At 45.6% G+C, this 26,207-nt stretch overlaps 1 protein-coding gene across 1 annotated transcript in view; it reads right to left on the bottom strand.

Annotated features, from left to right (window-relative positions):
* The window catches only part of si:dkeyp-72e1.9 (syntaxin-binding protein 4), a 59,295-nt gene that overhangs the window by 17,321 nt on the left and 15,767 nt on the right, over positions 1 to 26,207 (bottom strand). Inside the window, exons 2-8 of the mRNA XM_068749524.1 lie at positions 20,946 to 21,019; positions 12,868 to 12,963; positions 10,291 to 10,360; positions 10,110 to 10,184; positions 7,463 to 7,542; positions 3,136 to 3,259; positions 2,911 to 3,052 (exon numbers count right to left, since the gene is read on the bottom strand). Of these exons, the coding sequence (XP_068605625.1) occupies positions 2,911 to 3,052; positions 3,136 to 3,259; positions 7,463 to 7,542; positions 10,110 to 10,184; positions 10,291 to 10,360; positions 12,868 to 12,963; positions 20,946 to 21,019 (661 nt within the window). The remainder of the gene's footprint in view (positions 1 to 2,910; positions 3,053 to 3,135; positions 3,260 to 7,462; positions 7,543 to 10,109; positions 10,185 to 10,290; positions 10,361 to 12,867; positions 12,964 to 20,945; positions 21,020 to 26,207) is intronic.

Raw genomic sequence — 26,207 nt, 5'->3', positions numbered from 1 at the left:
GTCCTTTCTGGGATTCACTGGCAAATTGATGTGACATCACTGGCCTTAAGCAACAACAAATCTCTGCCCAGAAACAGCTTCATGCATAAATATACAGATTCCTTCATGTTGCCCCCGCAACCCGCCCCCCCCCACCACCTTCGTCATTCTGCCCGCAGTAATGCGAGTGGGTGGAGGATGGGATTGGGTTGAGCGAAGCAGAGGAGGACAGGAAGATGGCTGCTCAAAGGAAAGCAACAACCAGACAGATAAGAGCCGAAGATCTCTCTTCTCTGCTCCTCTCCTCGTCTCCGATGCGCTCAAATGTGAAAGCAATGGCGCGACAGACAATGGCCGTGTGGCGGTTGAGGTTAACACATGGACGCAGCAGATTAGAAGTGTATGATGCTCTCCTAAATGATAAACAAGGTACTTTTGCAGAAAACAACATTGGTATAACGCAGGGATATGATTGGACAGTCCCCGTCAGCTGGTAGCCGAGCGGCTGATGAAGGCACTCGATGTTTTATAGTCGTTTAGAGTTACTTGCATATGATAGAACCAGCGAAGCATCAACTCAGAGAGCACAGACCTCCCCCAAGCAGCTCGTTCCCCTCCTAACTGGATCTACACCGTCCACATGGTGATCTGGATCAGCACCAGGTTCTAGATTGTTCTTGGTATCTTTATACACCAACCATGACGAGTCAAAGTGAATCAGAGTTGATGTGTATTTTTAACTGATTTTTGAATCAATAAATGGATATTAATGTTAACATTTTATATTTTTTACTGACTCCATTCTGGATCAAATCTGGATTAAATTCATTGGTGAGATATATATGAATATATTCATATTGTTTGTAACATAAATCTGCTGTTACTTAACATTCAAATGATCGTTACACTGTCAGCCTCGGGAGCTGCTGGCGGTGCGGGGATGTAGTTCTCCTGCCTCACATCTGATCTCACGACCTCCACGAGCCACGGGAAACACTGCGACCCAAAGTGCAGTTTGCTTGGTAGCAGTTACCGCTTACACTTTGTAACCATGCGTGTTGCTCCTCCCCCTCTCGTACTTCTGACTCTTTCTGAGTTGAGCGGGGAGGCGGGCTCTCTGAGCGTGATACCGCTGCCGCTGCCATGATGCCGCTCCCGGGTCGAGGCGAGCTTGTCAACAGAACCGCGAGAGGCGGAGGGTGTTGGACAATCCCCCAATGGCACTGATTGTCCGAAAGCGAGACGCGTAACCAGTCAAATGAATGAGGAGGACATTTAACACGATGTGGAGGAGCTGTTATTAGGAGGGGGAAAAACATTCACGGAAATACCGAACAAAAGGCGCCCCTTATCGATTCAATACGGGACGCACCTCAAGGGACGGTTGGGAACCCTAGGCGGGGTGCACCCCGGATGAGACGCCAGCTCATCGTGGGGCCACACAGAGACAGACAACCACGCACCCACTCATACACTACGAACAATTTCGAGTAATCAATTCAGGCAAGTGTACAACAACAAGAGAGGCTTTCAAACACACGGAGACAGAGACACGGCCCAACAAACGTCTCGTCCAACTCTCTTGGTGGAGACTATAAAGGGAGGTAAAATGGAATGTAATCAGCTGCCCAAACAATAATCCACGGACTGGGCTGTGGCTGCTGGTTTTTAGAACGTGAATACTGGCTAACAGCACCAATCGCCTCCCTCCCACCACCTGTCATTTTCGCATCTAATCTCTACCTCCTCTCATTCAAATCTCAAAACACATCCGTTCCAACTTTCATATGGACTGTAATTGCGTTCTCATCCCGTTCGTTGGCTGTGGCGGTTACGTACCGTACCGGTAATCGCCGGAGTTTCTCTGTCTGTCTGTCTGTTAGTAAAATAACTCAAAGTTCTGGCAGGATCTGGATGAAATTTTCAGGAAATGTTGGGAATGTTACCAGGAACAGGATCCAGATGAGATCCTGGATTCTGGATCAGTTTGAATTTTTGGGTAACATTTGGGTCTGTCAGAGGCCAAATGCACAACAGGAGGAGGGAAATCCAGAAACGGAGTTCTATTATTTAGAACCAGGCAGTCAGCCTAAACCAGCAGACAAATCAGGATAGGGGCGGTCAGTGCAGCTTCAAAATGTGTTGCTCAATTCTCGGTTGATTGTTGACCAACGTTTATGGAATTGGACACAGTCATGGTGGTGGACTTTACCAAAAGGATGGAAAGACAGTAGTTAACACTTATTTCCAGAAGAGACTAGAACATACGGTGACCCACAAAGGTGGACGACATCTCGAAGAACGGGAAGGCAGTTGGACCGGATTACATACCTGTGGAGGTGTGGAGGTGTCTAGGAGAGGTAGCTGTATAGATTTTAACTAGATTGTTTAATACAATCCTAGAGGAGAAGAAGATGCCAGAGGAATGGAGGAGAAGAGTTCTGGTGTCCATTTTCAAGAAGAAGGGAGACAAACAGAGTTGTGGAAACTATAAAGGGATAAAGCTGATGAGTCATAGGATGAAGTTATGAGAAAAGGTGATTGAGGCTAGACTAAGGACAGAAGTAAGTATTTGTGAGCAGCAGAATGGCTTTATGATGAGGAAGAGTACCACAGACATATTCAGGACATGTACTACAGCAGTGAAGTGTGCTCGGTGGAGGTCTACGCTCTCTGAGTGCTTTTCTAGTTATTATTATTATTACTAACAAAACCTTAGCATAAATAATTTATATGTCTGTGTTCATGGCCCGTTTAATGATTTAGACCTCTAACGGCTCCTGAGTTGGTTCAAGGCCCTGATGAGAGAACTGTTTTTGAAATGTCTTATTTTGATATTGTGCATCTTATTTGTTTTATTCAGTGTTTAACTCCTTATTGAGTAAAAAACAACAGCAAATTGCTTCACCTTCACATTTACTCGTGTCTTACCCGGTGGCAGTCTCCTCCGGACAGAACCTCCTGGATAAAGACCGCAGGGCCGTCTGGCCTGTTCGAACCTCCTCCGATGGTGATGCCCAGACTGCTGGATCGGGCCACTGAAATGAGCTGAATCACTCCTTCACCTGGATGACTGGCACAATGAAGATGTAGACTTTAGCCCAGCCAGCCTACTTTGCATGAGTGCTGATGCAATCCTGTAAATCCGAAGCTAACCTGAGGGAGCGCATCATGGGCCCAGTGCTGTTGTAGGCGTTCTGAGAGCCTGCTGGACTTAACAACAAAGGACTCTGGGAGCGAGAAGAGGAACCAGATGACGTGCTATCCAGGTAGCGCCCTCCTTTTCAATGTCAAAAAGGAAATAAAAAGCACAGACAATGACCAAAGAGCAAATATAATTATCTAACCTGTGGGTAAAATCAACAGCTGTCAAAATGGCAAATAGAGACCGACGCTTCTAGACTGTGTAATTATTCTGTGTTGTGACATCCCCTTGATAAGTGTTCCATATCACAGCCGTGCACGGCTGTGTGCACGGCTGTGTGCACGGCTGTGTGCACAGTGCACAGCGGTAAACTCGTCACTCATCGGCTGCTCCAGATGCTCTAGCAGTGCTGAAGCTCACGACGCAACCTGTTATCATCCTGTTAAACATTTCTTGAGCCTCAGTGATTCTAAGATCTGAATAAAACTCAACAAACCAACCAGAGCGCCGTAAATATCCACCGGATTCTAGTCTTTTAATCCAGGGTTCTAGTCTTTTAATCCAAGGTTCTACTCTTTTAATCCAGGTTCTAGTATTTTAATCCAAGGTTCTAGTATTTTAATCCAGGGTTCTACTCTTTTAATCCAGGGTTCTAGCCTTTTAATCTAAGGTCCTACTCTTTTAATCCAGGGTTCTAGCCTTTTAATCCAAGGTTCTAGTCTTTTAATCCAGGGTTCTACTCTTTTAATCCAGGGTTATACTCTTTAATCCAGGGTTCTACTCTTTTAATCCAGGGTTCTAGTCTTCTAATCCATGGTTCTAGTCTTCTAATCCAGGGTTCTAGTCTTCTAATCCAGGGTTCTTGGTCTGTGTGTCGAAGCAGTTTTTAAGGCTTCATTACCTCGTTTTCTAGCTTGTCGCTACATATTATGCAGAGCGGACTTGATGCATGAGTCGCCTGCTGATAAACCCGTATTTTAAGTCTAAAAATACCAAAAACCCGAACTTGACCGATTTAACTGTAGCAAACCAAAACTTCCACCTGCTTCTGGGTGCCTTCGTCATGCAGTGAGCCTTAAAAAAAAAGAACTATTTCACTGTAGAATTGTAGAATAATGGCCAATTCAAATATTTACGTGACTCGGCTAACGCGACGTTTGCTCCTGAACAGCGTCTGGACATCAGGCGAGTCATTGCTTATTTCTATAGTTCCTGGTGGAGATTAGAAGACCTGCTCACATACAGGATCCGACTATCGACTCAAAGCGCATGTTTTTCATGTTGGTGTAAATGTCGGTGATGGTATTCCATGTTTCAAATACACGTTGGTCCGGTTTGGGAAGGGTTTCAATCTCATTCCATTTGAGATTGTGATCAAGCATGGCCTTCTGATGGGCAGCATCTTCAAGATCAGCTGCAAGTCGCTGGAACTCGGACACCCATACCTCTATGCCGGTCAGTTCCAGCTCCAGATGTGGTTGACACCTGCAAATGCAGCCATAGGGATGGATCGATGGTCAGGAGAGCGACAGGGAAGGACGATCTGTCTATTTATTTTCATTTCTGAAGTCACAGAGTCGTTTCCTGAATGACATTTGCATTGCAGTGATCGTAGACTACAAATACTCCAAATGTATACTGTTGTGAACTTGTTTGAACTCTCTCAAAGAGGGAAAGTGAGACAGTGTACCTCTCGGTGAATCCTCTCTGTCAAAGCAAAACACTTGCGCTCGAATGCCAAAACCTCCTCCAGCATGTGCAGGACTGTCCTCCTTTCCTATGAAGCTTTGTGTATCTACCATGAAGTATAGCTCTTCCCGGCTGTTCCAGCTCAAGGAAGGTGAGCCCTTTGTTGCCCGGGAAAGTTTTCGCGTCTTCCAGACAGCGTTTCAGCCCCCCCGCCCCTTGGACGGCCGCCGGACCTGTTGTGCAGCAGGAGACCAGAATGCGTGCTTTCAAACAGAACAGACGGTGATTTAAACCTCTTGCCATTATTTTGTTGACAATCTGAGCGATGACCTTCATGACCTCTGTGCATTCCAGAGGAAATATTTGCGTCTTGATGTAGGATGCAGTAAAGTGTCAGCAGTGCTCGACCCAGTGACCTCTGCAGCAACAGGACAAAGCCCTTCTGTGCTCCTGGCATGCTCCGTGCCCCACCAGGGGGGGGGCTGTTTATTTCTTTGAGTTTTATACAATCAAAAACAGCCTCACAGATGCCCCCCTCCCCCCATATATGGCCTTTTAGTGGTGTTTAGAACCAGGAGTGTGTGTGGCATTCAGTTGTTGGCGATCCTGATTATTCAGGTTATCGTTCCTCCACACAGCTCGACACAGGGAGCCGCAGCAGATGAATGAATGAATGAATGAATCAGCACGTGGGGGCCGAGGTCGTCCACTCTTTTCTTATTGCGGCCCAAAAAACTCTCTGAGCAATCCCATCCTGAGGATCCATCTCCAACGTGGATTCATTACTTCTCATTGTTTTATTCTGGATGGTGGGTCTAACACTAACGTCTGTGTCGACTCTCAGTCATCCAGGTCATGGTAAATCAAGAAGAGCAAGAATGAAGAGACAGCTGGACTCGTTCAAGTTAGATCAAAGATGCTTCACCTCTCACCTCTCAAGAGGCTTCTTCAGTTCTGAGGGACTGGTAGAGAGTACTTATACTTATACTTATACTCCTGTTGTTCAGCATTTCTTTGTGAATGCTGAGACTCCCCGGCAGTCATGAAACCTGATGAATGAGTCGTCTGGAGTCATTTGCAGGCCAAGGTGAAGGGTTGTTGACTCCCCACCCTCAGGTGAGATGTTTTTGATCATCTCAACAAAGTTGACATAACAATCACTTGTGAATCTTCTTGGTCACATGATAGGTTTCTCAAAAAAAGACACAAATAAACCAGTAAACTAACGAAAATGAGTTTTAAAAAAAAGTATTTGGAGAGCTCTGCAAAGGGGAAAAGTCCAAATGAGGAGAATGAAGAGGAGCCGACGACCTCCAAGAAATGAAAGGTTATTCTAAAAGACAAAACCTGGAGTTAGATTTAAATCTACAGGTGACTCATGCACCAAGTCCGTTCTGCAAAGAGACAAGCTAGAAAACGAGTCAATGAAGCCTTAAAAACTGATTCGACACATAGAGACCAAGAACCCTGGATTAAAAGCCAAGAATGGTGAACTTCAGCACTGGACAGCTCCATAGGTAGCCAGCTACATATGGATCAGGATCAGCACTGGACAGCTCCATATGTAGCCGGCTACATATGGAGCTGTCCAGTGCTGATCCTGAAAGTGACGTCTTTTCCGTGGCATTGACTCGGGGAATGTTCTTTATCTTCCCCACTTCGGTTGTTTTTTTTTGGTTTCTGCATGTCCATGACAAGACAAGGTGGTGGCTTTTTGGTTTTGCTTTGATTTTGTATCGATTATCTTTGTTCCTGCGTGATGATTGCATTTGAATGGAACTTTTCCACATTATTAGATGTTAATTTATTCCCATCACAAACTTTGGTTTATACTTATGATTTTTCTCATTTACAGTCTGGCTTTATCTCTAACAATGTTTAAGTTACAACCTTTAAAAAAGTGATATAAAAACTGAATATTTTATTGTAATCACTGTGGCAGCTAAAGAGTTAAATAAAAAATAAATAGTTATTTAACAGCATGTTAAGGAGTAGTTATATTTATTTTACATTAGATTACATTACATTTAGTTACATTTTTACTGTGTTACCGTTTACATTTGGCCTTTGGAGGGTAAACATAATGCTAATGTGGCCCTTGGAGAACATGAGTTTGACACCCCTGCTGTACATGGTGCGTCCACACACCCATACTACACTCAATAAATAGTACATCTCCAGCTCTCTATCCGTTATCCCCCTCTCATTTGAGTGCTATTTTTCAGAACAACTCCTAGTTTTTGGTCTCTTCTGTTTTACACTGCAAGAATCTCAGATCCTAGCTTTAGAGCGAGAGTACATGCTAAATGCTGGTATCCTCGCTCTGATGCAGCTGCATCGACGCCCCCTCACACAACACAGAAGAGTGCACACGAGAATCCGTTCCAGCTGGCCGCCTCCTTCCACAATGAAACAGATGTTGGCAATTGGTAATGGACCAATGCACTTGTCATGAGCCATTTTTAAAGGCAGACCTACTCAGTGCAGCCTTCAGACTCACGGCTTTGTCAAACACAGAACGCGCCTATTTCCTGTGCAACTTAGGTGGCTTGTGTTTTGAGGTACATATAATATTTAACATCAATTTAAATAAGAACGTTACTTTACAGTGCATGTCTCATATGAGGGATTGTGTAGAGGTTCTCCTACCTTGCTGGATGGGAGAGTTGCGTGTTGATCCTGTGCTACCATTAGATCCATACTTCTCTAACAACTCAGCAAATTCTTTCCTTTCAAGTAAGAAAAAGACACATTCTATTATCAGCAATGCAAAGATGGACAATGTAGTCAGAGGACGTTTTTAGATAAAGACAAGTCTAAACTAGAAAACGACAATCAGAGATTGCAGACCCTCGCCTCCAAAAGACTATTGGATCTTGTGAGACAGTAAACAGGGCTTCCGGATCAGAGGGGTCAAACCTGCTCTAGCAGGTTTGACCGAAGAGGAACAAGGCGGATTCCGGCCTGGCCGTGGAACACCGACCCAGCTTTTTACTATTGCAAGGATCCTGGAGGGGGCCTGGAAGTATCCAGTCTACATGTGTTTTGCGGACTTGGAGAAGACGTCTGACCGGGTTCCTCGGGAGATACTGTGGGAGGTGCTACGGGAATATGGGGTGAGGGGGTCACTTCTCAGGTCGGACTCGTTTCCAATGGGAGTTTGCCTCCACCAAGGCTGCGCTTTGTCACCAATCCTGTTCGTGATATTTACGGGCAGGATATCGAGGTGTAGTCGGGGGGGTTGCAGTTCAGGATGCTGAGGGTGTAATTGCTGCTTTTTGCAGATGATGTGGTCCTATTAGCATCATCGGTTTGTAACCTCCAGCACTCACTGGATCGGTTCGCAGCCAAGTGTGAAGCAGCTGGGATGAGGGTTAGCACCTCTAAATCTGAGGCCATGGTTCCCAGCAGGAAACCGATGGATTGCCTACTCCGGGTAGGGAGTGAATCCTTACCTCAAGAGAAGGAGTTCAAGTACCTCGGGGTCTTGTTCCCGAGGGAGGGGACAATGGAGCATGAGATTGGCCGGAGGGTAATCTCACGCTGTGCGGTAAAGCGACTGCGTATTGCAGTCGCTTTACCGCACTGTGAATAGAGAGCTGAGCCAGAAGACAAAGCTCTCGATCTACCGGTCAATCTTTGTTCCTACTGTCACCTACGGTCATGAGGGATGGATCAGGATCGAAAGAACTAGATTGTGGGTACAAGCGGTCGAAATGGGGTGTCTCGGGCGGGTGGCTGGCGTCTCCCTTGGAGATAGGGTGAGAAGCTCAGTCGTCTTTGAGGGACTCGGAGTACAGCCGCTGCTCCTTTGCATCAAAAGGAGCCAGTTGAGGTGGTTCGGGTATCCAGACACCTACAGTTACGTTCCCGAAGACCCCGTCACTGAAGAATTTCGTCCTTAAACAAAACTCCCGTTCATTGACGACTTTGCCCCGTGATGCCCTGGCGACGCTTCCAGTTTATATCCCGCCTCTCACCCATAGAAAAGCTGAGATAGGCTCCAGCAACACCCGAGACTCGGAAGACGGATAAAGCGGACATGAAAATGAATCGATGAATGAAATAATGTTTATATTTACAAACATATTTAGGCCACTTATACTGTACATATGTACGTACTCACTCACACCTCCGCAGCCGGTGCATTCCGCTCGTCGTAACAGCGATTTCTTGTCGCTAAACACATACTTTTAAATTTTGGAATGCCTGTCATAACTCTGAGTCTTCGTTGAATGAGTACGTCAGAAAGTGAGGACCTCCTGTAATTAGATTTACACCGTCCACATGGTGATCTGGATCAGCACCAAAACGTTCTAAATCGTTCTTGATAAAGTCAAAGTTAATCGGAGTTGATTTTAACTGATTTTGAATCAGTAAATGAGTTTTAATGTTAAAATGTTACAGTTTTTGCCAGATTATTTGTATCCAGATTGCTCTAAAAATTGAATGGGATCTAAGAGAAACCAAGACCCATCTTCAGATTTCTCTACCCCCCCCCCCCACACACACACACAAACACAGTGGTAAGAACTCTACTGAAGGACTTCGAGTTGTTTTTGAGTGTTTTTCCATTCATCGAGTACGTGCCAAGCCCTGAGGTAGTTTTGATTTGACTGGTACTCTGTTGGGGGCAAGAGGACAAAGACAGTCGGCGTTAATGCCCCTTTCCTCCTCTGCAGTTCTCTGCAGGGTGACTCAATCACATGGCCCAGATTATCACGCGAGGCTCATCTCATCAGCAGCGCTGGCCGAGGTTAAGCTCTGTCATTCGCTGCATGTAGAGCAACCCAAAGAAGAGGCTACAGCATCAGAGACGCTCATACGACATTCATACATGAGCTGTCTAGTAGACCCTGCCAGTATCTTCTCATAGTTACAATATGGCAAAGTTGGAATATATTTGACATGTTCTAGCCGCAATTGATAAATATACAGTGGAACCTCAGTTCTCAAACAACTCGAATTTTGACTAAAAAAAATGGAGCTTAAAATGGAAGTCGAACAGATTTTCGGAGTCCCAACAAACGAGTGGAGCCGGGGCGAACCGAAGACACGCGAACAAAGGCAGGGTAGGTTCAGTTTGAGTCAACCTGAAGTAGCAGAAAGACTTTTCGCTTTGTTCTCTAAAGTCTAAAAAGGTTCATTTCTGAAACTAAAACAGAAAGTCAGATGCCATTATTAATTATCTCTCTGTCAAGATTAGAACTACAGAAATCAAAGAATGGTCGGACAGCTTCGATGCTTGGATGGCGGTAACGTGACAATCGGTGCACCACAGTGTGAACACACTTACTTTGCTTCCTCGTCTCTGGCAATGAGAAGGCGCATGTGATTGGTTGCAGAGGCTGCTCTCAAAACATCCACAGCCCTGCAGAATGGCGAGAGCCACAGAAACAGGTTGACCGTCGAGTTATAGCTCAATGTGTCCGGTGTAAAAACATCGTGAACGGAACAGCGAGAGTTTAATGGCCTACCTTTCACTCGTGACTCCTACAAGACTGTCGCCATTCACCTCCAGGATTTGGTCGCCAGGCATGAGATTTCCTGTCGCAGGAAGAAAATACGAGGTAAACTGTGTGGTGGACGTGGCAGTGAAACAGAATGATGCACGAGGACGAGGAAAGGACCAAGACAACACGAGCAATAATCCAGGTTCGACTCCACAGCCGCAGTTACAGCCGTTCTCCTACTCAGCCTCTTCCAGGGTTACGAAAGTTCCTCTTCTGGAACCAGGACATTTTATTCACGACATGCCACTCGGCTCAGTTTTGTTCTGGTTCTGGCCATAGCGTCCGGCACATGTATGTGTGTGTGTGAGGCTGGGCTGTAACAAGCATGGACAAAGGGCCTGGTCAAAAGATCACTAGTGTAACTAAGTCACAGGCCTGCGGTCCACGCCGTACCGAGTCACAACCTCGCCCTCCATCAGAGCTGTGATAGTGGGATTATCAATCTGACCTGCAGCCGCTAGAAACACTCGCTCATTCCTCTGCTTTCAGGACTCCAGAACCAAACTTCAAGAAGTCCATTTCACATATTGCAGCTTTTCTAGTAACATTTACACTCTGAAATGTCTAGTATATTTGATCTTTTTCCAAAAGCTTTGGTCTAGTGCTACATAGTGCAGGGGGAACCCTTACTATGTAGGTTCTCAGTCATCCAGGACTCTTCTTGAACCTATTGAGACAGGAATACTGCAACGCAGAGATACTGTACAAACTCCAGCAGACACAGCAGTGCCAGGACATGAAGAGCGCCTGAGCTTCACACGGGGAACTACAATGGAAAGGACTGGAGGTTGAGCCATTCTTCTTCCTACTGAGAATGGACAACCTCGATAATACTGCGACTATATCAGAAGAAGTTCACCGGCAAAAAGTCTTGCGTTCGTGCATTTGCTAGGCGAGGACTGCAGCTTGGATTGGTTGCCACTGACTTTGGAACGGTTACGGGAATTCTGCACTGGTACACAAAGGTAACTTGTTTCTGTAGTACTAATAATCATTGCTGATTGATAGAAAGAAGCTGCTCAAAGAGCTGCAAACAGCTGGGGAACACTTAGCTCGAGGGATGTTCAGTAGGGAACATTAAAAAAAGAGTGTTTCTCCTCGAGCAAGCGTCAACCATCATATTCTCATCAGTACAACAATACTTACCTGTCAATAGTGTACAATTCGCGTACTTCTGGTTTCATACTCAGCTTTCTGAGATATCTCAAATCTCACATACTGTTGTTGTGTATTTAGCAGTACATTATCAGTATGCTGTTAAGTAACTTCAGATGGAGCTCGTGGTTGGATGTGCAGTAGTTCTGCTTATAATATCCTATCCTCGGGAAAAAGAATTTATGACCTGTCCCCTTAGACCACCAGTGTCAAACGCAAGGCCCGGGAGCCAACTGTGGCCCTCCAAGTCATTTTCTGTGGCCCCCGAGAGCTGTGTGTAGACATTTGTTTTTGTAAAATGCTGCATCTGTCACATGTTCTTAACCCACATTTGTTGGTTGTTCTGCAGTTCTGCCCCTCCCAACAGTGACAAAAGCGTTTTGAACAAAGTTAATGCCAAAACTTGTGTTGGATGATATTTTTCTGTATTTATTATTTAATATTATTTACTTGAATAAGTTTGATTATTGATCGATGGAGTAGTGTGTTTTTTTTTAACCTGATCAATTGAAATGATTTATGTTATAATAACAGCAATAAATAATGTAATAATGATCTTGAAGGTGAACTTCAGCACTGGACAGCTCCATAGGTATTCGGCTATATATGGAGCTGTCCAGTGCTGAACCTGAAGTTCAGCACTGGACAGCTCCATAATTTGGCCTTTGGAGGGCAAACATAATGCTAATGTGGCCCTTGGAGAAAATGAGTTTGACACCCCTGCCTTAAACACTGTGATAACAACAAACATGTTTGTATCAATAAAGCTTGAGTAGTTTTTTCTGGCAGGTGCCACTTGTCAGTACTCATGCGCGAGAAAAGAAAAAGGATTGTGTTTTTTGTTTTATGTTCCTCTGTGTACCTTAAGCCGTGGGCCTTCACACAATTTTGTTACGATAGCATAATGACAATAAAGAACCTTGAATCTTGAATCTTGAGAGCTATTACTTTGCCTCACAGCAAGAAGGTCATAGGTTCAAGTCCGACTTGGAGCCTTTCTGTGAAGAGATTGCGTGTTCTCCCCGTGTCTGCGTGAGTTATCTCCGGGTTCCCCGGCTTCTTCTCACCACCAAAAGCACGGCGATTAGGTGAATTGGTCACACTAAAATTGCCCGTAGGTGTGAGTGTGTGTGTGAATGATTGTCTGTCTGTGTGTGGCCCTGCGAGGAACTGGCGGCTTGTCCAGGGCGTAGCCCGCCTCTCACCCGTAGACTGCTGGGATAGGCTCCAGCATGACCCGTGACCTGGTAACGGACAAAGCGGATTGGAGGACGCATGAATGCTATATTTTAACTGAATATTGCCGTACGTTATTCTCCACGTCTGACCCGTTTGAATAGTAGTTGTGCTGGAACACACGATTACAGGACAGAACGCAGTACTTACCATCACTTGAAGCAAGGCCACCAGGTAAAATCCGTTTGACATAGACTCCAAACTCCTCCCCAGTTAGCTCCTTCACACCACCAATCACCTTGATGCCTGTTGGGAGGAGAAAACATTTGAGGTACTGAATGATGTTCCACCTCCACTGTCAGACTGGCATCTTGGTAAGGTGCCAGTCCCAGCAGAAACCAGCACCCTTCTGTTGAATCTCTGGAGTCCTGTGCTGGCGTCGACATTTATTTTGTTCTATTTCAAGAGCTATTATTTTTACGTTAATTTTCAGCTTTGAAGCTTATGTGTTCGTGATGCCATGGATGCTACGACATTGAAACTGCTGACCAAACCTAACGACAGGTATAAATCGAATATGAAATCAGTGAAAGATTAGCAAAATGACAGAAATGGATTATAACATTCATTGGCCCTATCTCTGATAATCCTGCTTTCTAACACAGCAAGGCAATTTAATCAGCAAGAGACATTAAGAACTATTTCTTATTTACAACTGCAGCCTGTCAAAAGGCAGCGCCTCTTGAAGTAGATGGGGGGGAAAAGGGCTCTAAATATAAAAGACATTCACAAAATCACATTAACACATCACGTCGAGCAGCCAGAGAAACATGACAGGCTGGTCTGTGATCAGCGCTTTGAAGGCTGCCTCGGAGGCGAGATAGTTAACCAGAATTAAACCAACACCTCAACAGTGGCACAGCGAGCTCACTAGTTCCAAGCAGCGCATCCTGCATGAACTGGAGCCCAAGGCAGCGAGAGGCGGCCGCTCAAGCGGGTAATTAGAGGAAGGCTGCAATCCTTCAAACTCCGTTAAGCAGCAGATGAAACAACAAAAAAAACATGTTCAGGTTTTGTAGTGAAGTGTCCAAACATTATTTACAATATAATACTGCCATTTCTTTCTAGTTACCCTCACCGAAGGGGAGGCGAGGGTATTGCAATTGGGTCTGTCTGTCTGTCTGTCTGTCTGTTTGTTTGTCTGCGCGCATAACTCAAAAACTAGTAACCCAATCGACTTGATCGATTTTTAGACAAGCAAGGTTCTGTCCATGGCTCGGTCCTCCCCGAGAATGGCGTTGATCCGGATCTGGATCCAGATTCTAGAATTTTTTTAAAGGATTCTTTAACATTGTGAGATAGGGCACATTTTGACATTTTTCTTAATTTCTTCAAAACGCATGGCGGTATGGATCTGAAAAAAAATCACACATAAGTACTCCTTAAAGGTCTATGACCATGACTAATTTCAGCCGGATCCGGATCACAATCCGGATCTGAGAGCTAATTTTCGTTCTAAAATCTGCATTTTTCAGGAGTCCATCCTGACCTCAATTTTGGAGCTAGAGACTTCAAATTTGGTGTGCACACTCATAGTTCATTCTAGTTTCACATATGTTACAGATGGAGTTTTATCTTTTCCCGGTCCGGAGCAGCAAGCTAGAGCAGGTTTGGCCCCTCTGATCCGGAAGCCCTGTTTACTGTCTCACAAGATCGAATAGTCTTTTGGAGGCGGGGGTCTGCAATCTCTGATTGTCGTTTTCTAGTTTCAACTCTGGTCAACTGTAAATGGAGAAAATGCTAATTGAAATCCATAAATGAATATTAACAAGTGGCTCCAGATGGGATTTCAAAACGTGAGATGTCTCAGGGGTAGGAAGGGTCATTTATCAGCAGCTGCTATTTTTATTCCATATTGCTGACGGAGGAGGAACAGAAGGGTCATATCTGCCATTATTTTATTTTAAAGGGGACATATTATGAAAAATAAAATCACTTTTCTCATTTTTTGACACAAATATTTTGGTGGTTTCGGGTCATTGCCAACCCAAAAATTGCTAAATTAAACCATCCAGTACATCCTGCGTAGTTTGCGTAGTTCTGTAATCAAGTATTGAAAGACATCTGGCAGCACTCTAGTTCACCAGATGTACATGCACGCTCCCTGTCTGCACTCCGCACATCCACGCCCTCCCTGTGGCTCGTGAGTTGAAGAAGATGAGTTGAAGAAGAAGAAGAACAGAGTGGATAAAGTTTATGGTGGTAATGTTCTGGCGAAAATTGGCAAAAATATATCTGTGTGTGCTAAAAAAGTTACCTCACCGGTTACGCAGCTGCATGCGTGCCCACTATGAATTTAGTTTCTGCTTCATTTTCAGAGGCTTTTCTGACAGAGCTGTCAGAGACAGACATGAGGGACGCTGTCCTGCAGCATCTGTTTGACACAGAAATGAGGGACGCTGTCCTCCAGCATCTGTTTGAGACAGACAAGAGGGACGCTGTCCTGCAGCATCTGTTTGAGACAGAAATGAGGGACGCTGTCCTGCAGCATCTGTTTGAGACAGAAATGAGGGACGCTGTCCTGCAGCATCTGTTTGAGACAGAAATGAGGGACGCTGTCCTGCAGCATCTGATTGAGACAGACAAGAGGGACGCTGTCCTGCAGCATCTGTTTGAGATAGAAATGAGGGACGCTGTCCTGCAGCATCTGTTTGAGACAGAAATGAGGGACGCTGTCCTGCAGCATCTGTTTGAGATAGAAATGAGGGACGCTGTCCTGCAGCATCTGTTTGAGACAGACAAGAGGGACGCTGTCCTGCAGCATCTGTTTGAGACAGAAATGAGGGACGCTGTCCTGCAGCATCTGTTTGAGACAGAAATGAGGGACGCTGTCCTGCAGCATCTGATTGAGACAGACAAGAGGGACGCTGTCCTGCAGCATCTGTTTGAGACAGAAATGAGGAACGCTGTCCTGCAGCATCTGTTTGAGACAGAAATGAGGGACACTGTCCTGCAGCATCTGTTTGACACAGAAATGAGGGACGCTGTCCTCCAGCATCTGTTTGAGACAGACAAGAGGGACGCTGTCCTGCAGCATCTGTTTGCTATTTTGACCAAAGACTGGCTCAGAAATTGTTTAGGAACTGCGTTAACTTGTGGAAAAAGGGTATAATATGGGAACTTTAAGGAGCAGGACCTTTACCATGCTTCAGCTCACATACAGAGTCATATCGGGCTAGTGGGCGCTGTGATCTGAGGAATCAACCACAGAGTTACAGCTAGCTAAAAGCTACAGCTAGCAAATCAAGTGCAGCCATGCATTTACTTCAAACTCCTCGCCTTACTTTCAAAATGGAGGATTACATAACTGAACGAAAACTTTAAACCAAAAAATGAGGTTATAATTAAAGGAAGAGGTCATTCTCTGCACTGAAAAGACTCTAAACTTGGAGTTGGAACAGAACCAATCAAGGAAAAATTTATTTCCAGGCAGTGATCTCAATTGGACAAGGAAATCCTCACCAGCATCATCCTCACCAGCATCATCCTCACCAGCATCATCCTCACCATCATCATCCTCACCAGCATCATCCTCACCAGCATCAACCTCACCAGCATCATCATCCTCACCAGCATCATCATCCTCACCAGCATCAACCTCACCAGCATCAACCTCACCAGCATCATCCTCACCAGCATCATCATCCTCACCAGCATCAACCTCATCAGCATCATCATCCTCACCAGCATCATCCTCACCAGCATCATCCTCACCGGCGGTGATGCTGTCCTCAGCATTGGCACACAACTCTGGGTCTCCGCTGCCATGGAGGCTTTGGTTTTATGATAAGGGGGTCTTTAGGTTTTATGATTGGAACAGTGTGTACTTGTACACAAGCTCAAGTTGGGATGGTAAGCTGCTTTGCTTCTCACCTCTTCCAGAATTCCAGAACACAACTCCAGCATGTCCTACTCCTCTCTCTTCACATGCTGTGCTGTAGAGTATACTGATATATATACAGTAGTCCCTCGATATAATGCGGTTCATTTTCCACGACTTCGCTGCTTCGCGGAGTTTTTTAGTGCAATTTCAGATTTTGTTTTTGCACTTGAACGCGCCTTGAAATGGGCAAAACGAAGGGGCGCGGTCGGAGGAACTGTGAAACAGCGCGAGTCGCTATTAATAACTTCTCATGTGTTCAACCTCGTAGGTTGATCATTAAAATTGAATTCGTTATTTCTAAAAGCTATCATGTTTATTTGTTAAGCGTTTGTTTTATAGCGCTCTTCTCGGTGTAAAAAGAGGCTTTTATTTTGTAGGAGCATAAACGTCACGTCCCTTTTGGGTTTTGTTTCTTCCTGTTGATACATGTAGCCGCTGCCGTTCCGCTGTGCTAAGCTATCCAATAAAGCAGCATGAGAGGCTAAAGACAGCACGAGTAGAATATTTGTTCTTCTGCACTCCAAGCGGCTCTTTCCTCGACCTGCACGCCTTAACATTATTAACAGGAAAACATTTACTGTACGTACTATATATTTATATTTCTCAAACAAATGTTTAGTTCTGAAAAGGTTTTGATCTTTGGTTTCATTCTATAATACTGAAACAATCTATTTAGATTAATGCCTGCCTGTTAAACGTGTATAAAGTGTGTGGTGAGGGGTTTTACGGCCTTAAAACATTTATGTACATGTATAATAATTAAAAAAAAATAAAGATGACTACATTGCAGATTTCACTTATTGCGGGTTGTTTTTGGAACGTAACCCCCGCGGAAAATGAGGGACTACTGTATATATATATATATAACACACTTTTATGTTTGTACAGAAATAATAACGCAGTGTTCAACATGGGCACAAAGCCTGTAGAGCTAACAACCGTGCTCGAAATGAATGCTATCCTTCAGTCCTGCACAAATATCTGTAACAAAATGTACTTCATTCCTTTGATTTAGTTAAATTTGTCCCTTTTCAGGTTTCAGATAGGAGGAGACCGCAGTTTGACATTGACACAACCTGGTTTTGTGACTTAGTGGCACGTTGCAGAGGAATGTCTGACTCAGATCAGTGGCTGTCAGCGTGCTGTGTGCAGCACTAGCAAGCTCAGCTGACATCATCCAGCAGAACCCTAACCCGAACCCCAGCAGCATCGAGCAACTCCTGCTGCTGGTTAATGCCGTGATCCTGCATGCACTGTGTCATCCAGGGACCTTTGACTCTTCCGTGATAGACAACTGGCTGCAGGCCTGCTAATGATGGTTGCAGCTGCTGCAGGCCTGAAGCCACTCTACTGGTGTCCTGTCTTAACCAGAACCACTCACCTTTTTTTTTTTATTATTGAATAAAATAGTTTAAAAAACAACAGTTTTTAGTATAACTAGGGGCAGACACTGGAGGAATCTGGAAAGTATTCAAGCAGAACAAAGCTTTCCAAATGAAACATATTGTCAAACAAGCAATTTGTCACACCTTGAGGCGGGTGTCATCCCCCCACTAACTCTCCCTGTCTTCCCCGCTCCTGTGCTCCTGCCAATCAGTTCATTCCCATCACCTGTGCTCCTGCCATCACCTGCATCTCATCAGTCATCAGTCCGGACACCATTTATACCCAGCTCAGTCCTCTGCTCTCTGCCAGATTGTTAGCGATGTTTCCTACTTTCCAGCAATTCAGACTGACCTCCCGTGTACCCACCCTGCCTGATTCCTGGCAGGGTCGGCCCCTTGGGATCGGTCTGCTTGTCCGTTTGGATTTCCTGGTTTGTGACCCCTGCCTATTTTTTGGACCTTCCCCTTGCCTGCCCCTTCGGATCTGTTGTGCGTTTGGGTTTTTTCCTGCCTCGGTCCGGGACACAATTTTAGTTAGTCAGTGACTAGCCTTAATCTCATCTACGAAGCATGTTCATTTTTGTTAACATGTTGTTAAGGAGGGCAGCCCGGTGGAGCAGTGGTAAGCGCTGTTGCCTCACAGCAAGGAGGTCGCGGGTTGGAATCCGACTTGCGGCCTTTCTGTGATGAGCTGCATGTTCTCCTTGTGTCTGCGTGGGTTCTCTCGAGGTTCTCTCCTGTGTGTGTGTGTGGCTGATTGTCTGTCTCTTTGTGTTGGCGGCGTGTCCAGGGTGTATCCCGCCTATTGCCCATTGACTACTGGGATAGGCTCCAGCTTGGCCCGGTTGGAAAATTAGTGCCTTGAGATAACTTTATGTTGTGATCTGGCGCTATATAAATAAAACTGAATTGAATGGAATGTTGTTAACGCCACCGTGTGGTTGGATACACGAAGGAAGTGTTGCTGCATTGATTATTATGATACAGACACCGTTTTACTTTTTGAGTTCATAGTGATGCCAACACTTCTACTTCTTTTAAAACACTTCTAAAAACGTATTTATATAGACTGGCTTTTAATTGATGGAGTCCACTGTTTTAATTACTTTTCATTTACTTCAATTATTTTTTTTTAAATGTATTTATTTTTATATTTTGAACATTGTTTTATTATTTTATGATTATTGCTGGGTACCTAGTCTCATCGCTTGTGCCCTGACGCCACTGTTGCTTTTATACACCCATTTTACATTGATTAATGTTTGTTTAATATGTATTTTTTGTTTATGATTCGTGTTGAGTTGTTATCTGTTAAAGCACTTTGGGAGTTTTATTTCTAAAAACGTGCTATATAAATAAAGCTTATTATTATTATAACACTTTCTCTCTTTTCCTCTGCAGTCTGCTCTTTGTGCACCTCGGCACTTTCTTCCTACTCCACAACTTCCTGTGAAATCCGTGCATTGCCTTCTTGTTTCAGCGGTGGTGGAAGCTAACACACAATGCAGGAACAACCATCCGTGCACCACGTGGTGCACGATATTTGGAATGATTCAGCTCATGGTCACCAGCCGTCTTTATTGACAATGACATGCATTTAGCTTAGCATGTTTTCACTTATTGGCATAAAGCCGGGCGCTTTACAGATGAACTGCAATTCATATGGACTGTTTGTCCTTGTACTTCATCGAACATGCCGGGGAAGGATAAAAACAACAGCAGCTCCCGAGTTAAGTGGGTTACGGCTTTACTACATGACCTACTTCTTTTCCCATGCAAACATGCGCTGATACCTACTCTGCATAGACAAGCCCTTTAAAAGTAGGACTTATATTATGTCAGCTATTCAACATCTCCCTCCACTGTCAGAGAGTCGTGGCGGACTGTGTACACCTTCAAACAGGATGCGGTTACTTAAGATTGAGTACATGATTAGGTCTTTATATTAATTCATGTGCCGTTTTTCTGCTGATTATTGATATATACTACATTACTGGCCTGGGTGTTATGAAAAAGAAAGTACTTGAAATATGACCAAGGTCAAGAACAGAAAAGAGAAGATTATAAAGGTCAAACAAAATGCATACGGCCAAAGATGTCATCACCAACTCTCAAAAACATTGACTCTGCAAGGATCACCGCAAGTTCTGTTAAACTTGAAGGTTACATGTAATTACCAGCAGACAGCCGAGCAAACGTCATCAAAGGAACCACGATCCAAAGGTATCAAGTGAGACTAAAAACAATCAAACAGGAAGTGAACCAAAAGGAGTATAAATAGAAAGAGTCCGGATTAATACAAAACAAGCGAAGCGAAAATGTGATGAAACTAAACAGTGGCAGAAAGTAAAATACACATGCATGAAGGCAAGGAAATACAAAATAAACAATAATGGCTCTGACCTTCGACCCCTCAGCAGCTCTGCATCAAAAACAGATTTGCTGGATCATTTTTTTCTCCGGTTTCCTCTCATCTCCACAAACCAATGCAATTTAGGTGAATTGGTTACTCCAAATTGTCCATAGTGTGTGAGTGTTTGCATGAGTGGTTGTCTGTCTCTGTGTGTGGCCCCATAATGTGCTGGCGACATGTCCGAGGTGTACCCCGTCTCTCGCCAATAGCTGTCTGGGATAGGCTCTAGCAACTCTCATGACCCGCAAAGCATAAAAAGCGGCTGTAGGTGAGATGATCATCTCGGCTACAAGAAAATTGATGGATGGACCCATAGGCTCAGGAAAATAGTAAGCACAGTTCATCTCCGCAGTTACGAACGGAAGTTGAGACAAAATATCCAGAAACCTCACTGACTTCTGTGGACCTGTCGTTTTCTGAGATGGACCTGATTCCATCTGAGATGAACTGGCACACAAGGAAGCGTCCCGTAGTCTACATCATAGACGTAGCAACCAAATCAAATCCAGTGAAAGAGATGATGCTGGAGGAAGGCAAAAAATCTTACCCAGGCCATTCTCGCAGTCTGTGAACTCCAAGGAATGAACAGCTCGGTCTACTCCATATGGACCCATTAGTGTCCTGTTAGAGCAGGAGAGGGAGAGAAGAGATGAGACGTCACAAACCAAAGAGTTGAAGCTTTCAGTTGCAAGGTTAGACAATTATTGCTCAACACAAATCTCTTGAGTGCAGTCCTCATTTTGTGCAGAGAACAGAGCCATATATAGTGTAGTATCTGTTCTTATATGTTTATCGTCTGATATGTTCTCAGTTAGAGGACAACATATTAAGCAGAATTTTAGAACTCAATGGTCCACTTGGTCTGCGCATTGACCTGGAGGGTCACGGCTCTGGCATAAAATACAGAGAATGGACTGGTGGCTGGAGGGAGGCCAGTCTACCTCCAATAAATTAAAATAAGGCAAGTGGTTGGCTGAACTGACAGGTAGAGCTGTGTGTCATCTGCATAGCAGAGACAATTTATACAGTGTTTCTTAATAATGTTGCCTTATGGAAGCCTATAAAGCAGGGGTGTCGAACCTGTCTGGTGGAGGGCTGAGAGGCTGCAGGTTTTCCTTCCATCCGGTTACTAAAGCAGGTGATTTTAATTATCAACGGCTCCTCCAATTTGAGAGAAATAACTCATTAGTGAGATCAGCTGCTGGAGAGATGGTTGGAAAGAAAACCTGGAGTGTCTCGGCCCTCCATGACACAGGTTTGACGCCCCTGCTATAAAGCATGAATACTCTGTGGAACGCCATATAAATTTTTTGTGTACGTAGAAGACTTATCATGAACACCTGCAAACTGAGATCTCTCCGATAAATAGGATCTAAACCAGTTCAATGCAGATCCTCTAACACCAACAGATTGTTCCAGCCTCTGTAACAGAATCTAATGATCTATTGTGTCAAAGGCTGCACTGAGATCTAATAAAATAAGCACGGAGACAAGTCCAGATGCTACTAAAAGGTCATTGGTGACTTTAACTAATGCTGTCTCTGTGCTATGATGAGCTCTGAAACCTGACTGAAAAACCTCAAATAACTGATTGTCTTGTAAGAATTCACAAAGCTGACTGGAAACTGCTTTCTCTAAACGCTTTGACAGGAATGGAAGGTTTGAAATTGGCCTGCAGTTAGCTAATACGCCGTAGTTGTTTTTTTGAGAAGAGGTTTAATGACTTCTGTTTAAAAGACTTGGCTACATAGCCTGTAAGTAAGGCTAGATTTATTATATTTAACAATGGAATTCTAATTATGAAAGAGACTTCTTTAAGTAGCTTAGTTGGGACGGGGTCTAAGAGACAAGTGCACGGTTTAGATGACGCAACAGCCACACTTAGTTGCTGCAGGATAATGGGGGTGAAACTATCAAGAGTAACAGTCATATATTTAATTCTATCGGTCAGGGAGGGGTCAATATTACATGAAGGTAGAAGTTGATGAATGCCATCTTGATGAAAATTTCATGAATTCCTCACTACTGAGACCTGTGAGACCTGCTCCTTGTCTTATTTTCTGCCCCCCCTTCTCGTCCCCCATCAGTGAGTGAACCACGCAGCTGGCCTATCTGTCTTTTAAACCATAACACCTTCCCAAGGATACGTCGCTGTGTGTTCTATGGCCCTTATCGACTGTACACACATGAACTGAACTCTACACACACTCTCTCTCTCGCTTGTCTGTTCTCGATACATCACCCTTGCTAAAGTGACCCCACGTGATCATGAACACACACTGTGTCTCACAAATGGCCTAACAAGAGACTTCTCCAATTTCACTTAGTTTCTCAACAGAAGCAGTGAGTCCTTTGATAACTTTAAAAATGTCATCACAGCAGGCTCTGATCATCGTGTTGACACCAATTCACTGATGCTTTAACATCATTCATCTGCATTTAAATCAGTTAGAAGTCCAAAGTTCTCAAAATGGGGACTTTTTCTTCTGAATTTATCAGATTAAGTATCCTTGATAGGCAACATTTGGCCAAGAAGAGTACTTTTAGGGGTTTTGTGAGCCCCATTGTTCACTCAATCCAACACCAGGCCAAGATGAATATCAGAGACTCGCTACCTGTGGGCCGAGACGGCGAACCTGTCGCACCCAAAGACTCGGTACCTGTGGGCCGAGACGGCGAACCTGTCGCACCCAGAGAATCGCTACCTGTGGGCCGAGACGGCGAACCTGTCGCACCCAGAGACTCGCACCCAGAGACTCGCTACCTGTGGGCCGAGACGGCGAACCTGTCGCACCCAGAGAATCCCTACCTGTGGGCCGAGACGGCGAACCTGTGGCACCCAGAGACTCGCTACCTGTGGGCCGAGACGGCAAACCTGTCGCACCCAGAGAATCGCTACCTGTGGGCCGAGACGGCGAACCTGTCGCACCCAGAGACTCGCACCCAGAGACTCGCTACCTGTGGGCCGAGACGGCGAACCTGTCGCACCCAGAGAATCCCTACCTGTGGGCCGAGACGGCGAACCTGTGGCACCCAGAGACTCGCTACCTGTGGGCCGAGACGGCGAACCTGTCGCACCCAGAGAATCGCTACCTGTGGGCCGAGACGGCGAACCTGTGGCACCCAGAGACTCGCTACCTGTGGGCCGAGACGGCGAACCTGGCCCAGACAAATAATACAGAGAGTGGACTGGTGGCTGGAAAGGGGCCAGTCTATCGCCAGGGCACTGCCGAGGTGCCCTTGAGCAAGGCACCGACACTTTACCCACATTGCCTGTGTGAATGTAGTGAGCGAGTGAATGTTGGTGGTGGTCAGGAGGGTGCTTCTGTCAGTCTACCCCAGGGCAGCTGTATCTACCCCAGGGCAGCTGTGGCTACAACAGCAGCTTCACCACCATCATGTATGGAGTGCATGAACAGTTCACAAAGTAAAGCGTCTTTGAGTGTCCGGAAAAACGCTAAATAAAACCAACGCAGTATTATTATTAAAGATAAAAATGTCACATTTTACAAATGCCGACGTAGCCAAAGTGTACTATTCCGTGCTGCTGGAGAGTTTTCACGCAGTTGTGTCTGCGCTCTCTGAGAACTCTACAGTTGTAATAAGTTGTGTATCGATGGTTCACAGAGTTCAATCACAAACCAGGTCTCCTAATCACGAGGACGGTTCTGCTACATCGTTTCGGATTTGGAAATGACTTTATTGGGTAAATTCTTCATCTGCATACGGAGATTTACAAACTTAAATATAACCTACGATGACCACCGCTAAGGGAAAACAACTGGCGCTGGTTGCGCGCGGCGCGTGGCGCACGATCCCGACACCAGGTGGTCGACAGCGCACGTCTGTGCACCAAAACACCAACAGAAAACAACGCTTGACTTTACGCAGGCTGCTGCATTTACGCATTAAGGGATCACTTGTTCCTCGGAACACAACAGCGATGCGTCGAAGCGCGTCCACCGCTTTGGGGGGAGCGACGGATTCAACGCGACACGCACGTCACTCCAAGCAGCTACTATTTCACAAACATAAAGAAAGCCAAGCTGGGAACGCCCCCTCAGGTAGCCGCGCCCGATCCGCTTTACCTGCTGATGATGACGGCTCCTTTGTACATGACTGAAAACGTTGGCATGTTGACATGGAGCCGCGTCTCCGGTCGGTCTCTTGGGGGGGGGGGGGTCCCCCTGCCTTCAGCCCCGAGCCTGCAGCCTCATGCTGGCGTCCGTACAGGCAGCCTCTAGCGGAGCGTCTGTTCCGAGCATCTCCAGCTTCACCCACGCGTTTAATCTCTTACATAATACAGGGGGGGGGGGGGGGCAAAAAGCAAAGCACGGACGCCGAGGCTTAGCCGTCACGTTTGTTGCGTCTCTCGACGCTTCCACGCTGTCAGCCCACAAGGTTCGGGTTTTAAAGTAAGTGGAAGATTCTACAAGCGTGGAAAACTATAACGAGGCCTGATGGGCAGAGCGGTGAGCTCATCTCTAAATACCAACACAGAATAATGGAAGGAAGGTGGAATCGAGAGTGTGCTCGTTCCCGCGCCGTGACTGCAGCTGGAGAACACCACGGTGCAGAGGTGCCCCCCCTGATCCCCACTTGGCTCTCTTACAGGGATTTGTCAGCCTCCAATCAGCTTTTTTTTTTTTTATTGCCTGTCCAGACTGCTTTTGTTAAGTTCTTCTATAAAAAAGTTTATATAAAGGTTATAAAGGATGATCAGTTGGTAACCAGTGATTCTGTGGCTTTACGTTCCTCTCAAGGGGGCACCTCGAGATGCGGCTGTTACCCCGGCCGGGGGCTACTGTGGGGGTTGGCTCTTACTGCACCAAATCACAAGACAAGAAGAGCCGACGTGAATCAAGTCTTTACAGAGTTCTATGGAGAAACAAGAATCTGGGGGGACGTGGCGGGGGGGGTCATCTGCTGTCTGGTCACTGTTGTAGCGAACCTCGAGATGATGAAAGGGTCAGAGAAACACAAAAAAACTGAAGCGCCATGAAGCCTGCCCGGGATGCTCTGCTGCACATCTGTGACAATATTTTCCAGCTTCTGGCAAAACGAAGCGACTTTACAGTCACTGAATTGGAGTTTATTGATGCTAAATCAATAATCTCATCGACTCTGTGGCACCGAAGCAAAGATGCGTCGCTACACCGCTCGGCAATCGGATCGGAACGGAGACTGAATGATGCTGGTGAGGATGATGCTGGTGAGGATGACGCTGGTGAGGATGATGCTGGTGAGGATGACGCTGGTGAGGATGATGCTGGTGAGGATGATGCTGGTGAGGATGACGCTGGTGAGGATGATGCTGTTTTCGATCACTCAGTACAAGAACCATGTTACACATAAACATCCATCCGTCTTCTACCGCTTATCCGGCGCCGGGCCGCGGCGGCAACAGTCTCAGTAGGGATTTCCCTCCTTCCCTCTCCCCGTCAACCTCCTGCAGCGCTTCCGGGAGAATCCCGAGGCGTTCCCAGAGCAGCCGAGAGACAGTCTCCAGCTGTGTTCTTGGTCCTCCAGCCACTCTGTGGAGAAAACTGATTTTGACCTCTTGTATCCGGGATCTTATCCTTTCGGTCCTGACCCAAAGCTCGACCAGAGACGAGAGCAGGAACGCAGATTGACCGGTAAATTGAGAGCTTCTCCTTTCGGCTCGGCTCCTTCTTCACCACGACAGACCGATACGACGACCGCATCGCTGCACCGATCCGTCTGCTTCATACTTCCCTCACTCCTGAACAAGAACCCAAGACGGTCTCACTGCTAGCATGTATCACAGTTAGCTAGTGATTTACCAATA

The sequence above is a fragment of the Brachionichthys hirsutus genome, chromosome 16 (assembly GCF_040956055.1).
Source record: "Brachionichthys hirsutus isolate HB-005 chromosome 16, CSIRO-AGI_Bhir_v1, whole genome shotgun sequence".
Taxonomy (NCBI): Eukaryota; Metazoa; Chordata; class Actinopteri; order Lophiiformes; family Brachionichthyidae; genus Brachionichthys; species Brachionichthys hirsutus.
This window is presented reverse-complemented; position numbering and strand designations above follow the sequence as displayed.